This window comes from Triticum aestivum, chromosome 4A (assembly GCF_018294505.1).
Source record: "Triticum aestivum cultivar Chinese Spring chromosome 4A, IWGSC CS RefSeq v2.1, whole genome shotgun sequence".
Classification (NCBI taxonomy): Eukaryota; Viridiplantae; Streptophyta; class Magnoliopsida; order Poales; family Poaceae; genus Triticum; species Triticum aestivum.
The window spans coordinates 637721157-637723798 of NC_057803.1; the positions used below are offsets into that span (position 1 = coordinate 637721157).

At 57.6% G+C, this 2642-nt stretch overlaps 1 protein-coding gene across 1 annotated transcript; it reads left to right on the forward strand.

Annotated features, from left to right (window-relative positions):
* Nucleotides 1-581: 581 nt before the first annotated feature.
* Nucleotides 582-2288, forward strand: LOC123084164 (uncharacterized). The gene is made up of 3 exons (XM_044505909.1): nt 582-723; nt 801-1894; nt 2004-2288. The coding sequence occupies exons 1-3, from the start codon at nt 651-653 to the stop codon at nt 2286-2288; spliced, it is 1452 nt and encodes a 483-aa protein (XP_044361844.1). The 5' UTR covers nt 582-650.
* Nucleotides 2289-2642: the final 354 nt, after the last annotated feature.

Genomic DNA, 2642 nt, shown 5'->3' on the forward strand with positions numbered 1-2642 from the left:
CCAACTTATATTTTGAGTATGTTTAAGCTACCATTTGGATTGTGTGATGAATGGAATCAGATGATAAGAAATTAATGGTGGGGTATTGGGGTTCAGAAAAGGGAAAGAGGAAAGCACATTGGAAGGCTTGGGAGGACATTATCAAGCCTAAAAATATCGATGGAATTGGCTTTCGTGATTTTAGATTGTTTAACCAAGCCCTACCGGCTCCGCAAGCCTGGCGGTTGTTAACAATTCATGATAGTCTTTGTGCTCATGTCTTGCGTGCAAAATATTACGCTAATGGACGATTTGAGGATGCGGTCTTTTCTGGAAACCCGTCTTCTTCATGGCAAGGAGTATCCCGCGTTTCAGTGTACATACTAGTGTCTCCGTGCGGCCAGCAGCATGCACCTCGAGTGAGTTCTCGCAAGCCTCTTCCTTTCCAGTATTTTTACGTCGCTCCTTGAAGAAAACAAATGGGGGCGGTGCCCTGGCGAGCGACCACGTCGCCGTGTGGATGGACCGGCCCATGACCGCAGGGCGCGTGGGCGCCATTTGGCTCTCGGGCGCCTGAAGCGCTAAGGAGGAGCTCTCACATTCCACCGGGTTTCTTGCCCTGGAGTCCGACCTCGCGGCTCTCACGGCTCACATGAGAGGGATCCGCAAGAATGGCATGGAGCTGCCGCCACCGCACGCCTGCTTTCCTCTTCTTCGTTGTGCAAGTTTGCCTTGTCCCCCGAGGTACTCCGGCAGCTCCCTGCCCTCTCATCCACTCCATCATTGTCCAGGGTTTCTCACGCCGCCACCAACCCGTCCAGCGTTTGCCTCGTCGTCCCTGGCGATCTCGCCAAGCACACTGTCTCTGAGGGTACCAAGGCCAGTGTTACCTAGGTTTAACACGGCCTCTCTCCAGAATCTGAAATATTGGTCACGTACGACTGATGGGAGATCTGGCAGTCCTTCGCCGCCGCTGGTAGCCGGCCTTTCGCCACCGCCGCCTCATGCCTTGAAGGGGGAGCCGATGGGTGGATCGCTCAGATCGCAAGATCCAAGAACCTCTTTGGCAGGGGCGTCGGGCGAAAAGGCGACGGAGGCGGGATCGCGCGATGACCACGGCTCCCCGGCTGAGATCGGGCGGGGCCAGGGGAAATTCACGCAATGGCGTGTTTATTTCTGCGCCGAGACGGATCCTGGGAATTGGATTGAAGGCCGCGTCCGTTTTACTCCTCATTCGCGATGGCTGGTTTTCTTCGATTTGGAGAATGCCATCCTTGCCGGCGACTACTGGCCGGACGGCGACTCGATCGAGGTAGGGCGTCGTTTCAAGATTGATGGATTTGACGTGCTGGTTGATGAATGTGTGCAGGTGGATCTTCGTTCGAAGAGACCGGAGCTGATTGACCTGACGGAAACGAGGCTTCATGGAAAATCGGGAGGGCGATTTTGGGCTCTTATTGACAGCGACGATGAAGATCAAGGGGAAGATCACAGCTTCTCACGTACTGAGGTGTGTCCACAGGGTACGGAACCGACGGAGACGCCGGCGCTCATAGGGGCACCAGATCGTCGTCATTCGAAATTTCAAAAAGTCAAGCCGAAAATGAAGCCCTGGATCGGTCCAATTCCTAAGGTATTCCGCGAACCCATCACTTTGTCCGATTTTTTGGCGGATTCTTGGACTCTTGTTACTCGAAAGAAGAAGAAAGCAAAGCAGAGTCGATCGTCACCGCCGCATAGGTCGCCGGTGGCGAGGTCGATGAGCGAGATTCGAACTGCCAGACGGGCCTGTTTGAACTCGTTATTGGGTCCTGAGACTGTGTTGGATGCGGAAACGATCGTGGGCTCCCTAGCCTCGGGCGAGGCCCTGCTAGGAGTCCAAGCCTTGCCCGACCCACCACGTACTTGCGTGCATGTATTGTCACCGCCGCCTATCGTTGCTGCGTCTAGGGTTATCGATCCAGGATTCCCTACACTGGGCTAGGGTCGCGCACGGAGGATCTCTTGCATCGGCCGCATGGTAGGACGCGGGCCACTGCCCAGCCAGCGAGGGCCGCCGCCCGTCGTTGGTGCCGCTGCTGCCGCTGGTGCTGGACGTGGCTCTCCGCTCTTCGCTGCTGCGGGAGTTGCTGGGGGCGGCCGTGCCGTTCCTATCGCCACTAATGGCGGTGCTGCTGGACGTGGGGGGCTCCGCAGGCGCAGCACACCGGAGCAGCTGCCGGCCGTGGTGCTCAACCACCCACACGGCCGGGTCCGGTCGTGGCTTCCGGTTCTCTGACGCATCCGCGGGCAATCGCGAGTCAGACTGAGGAAACGGTACAACAGCCAGTAGCAAAGGTGCCAGCCCTTGGAAGGGGTCGCGGTGCTACCAATGAATGGGACGGCCAAGGGCGTGGTGGATACAACAGAGACGGTCCGAGGTACAACCGTTATGGACAGTGGGGAGACGACGGGTATGAAGCATATGGTCCGGGGTTGCACCGTGGATCATCATCCGGTGGCGGCCGCGGTTATAACTGGCACAATGGAGACGGCCCGGGACATTTTCAAGGTCCACCCGGTGACTTTGTTGAGGGCGTTTCCGGTCCCAATGACCGTTACCGGGGAGGATATCGGCGGGGCGGGAGGGGCAGGCGTCCACCTCCACCACGACAGCCTCCACC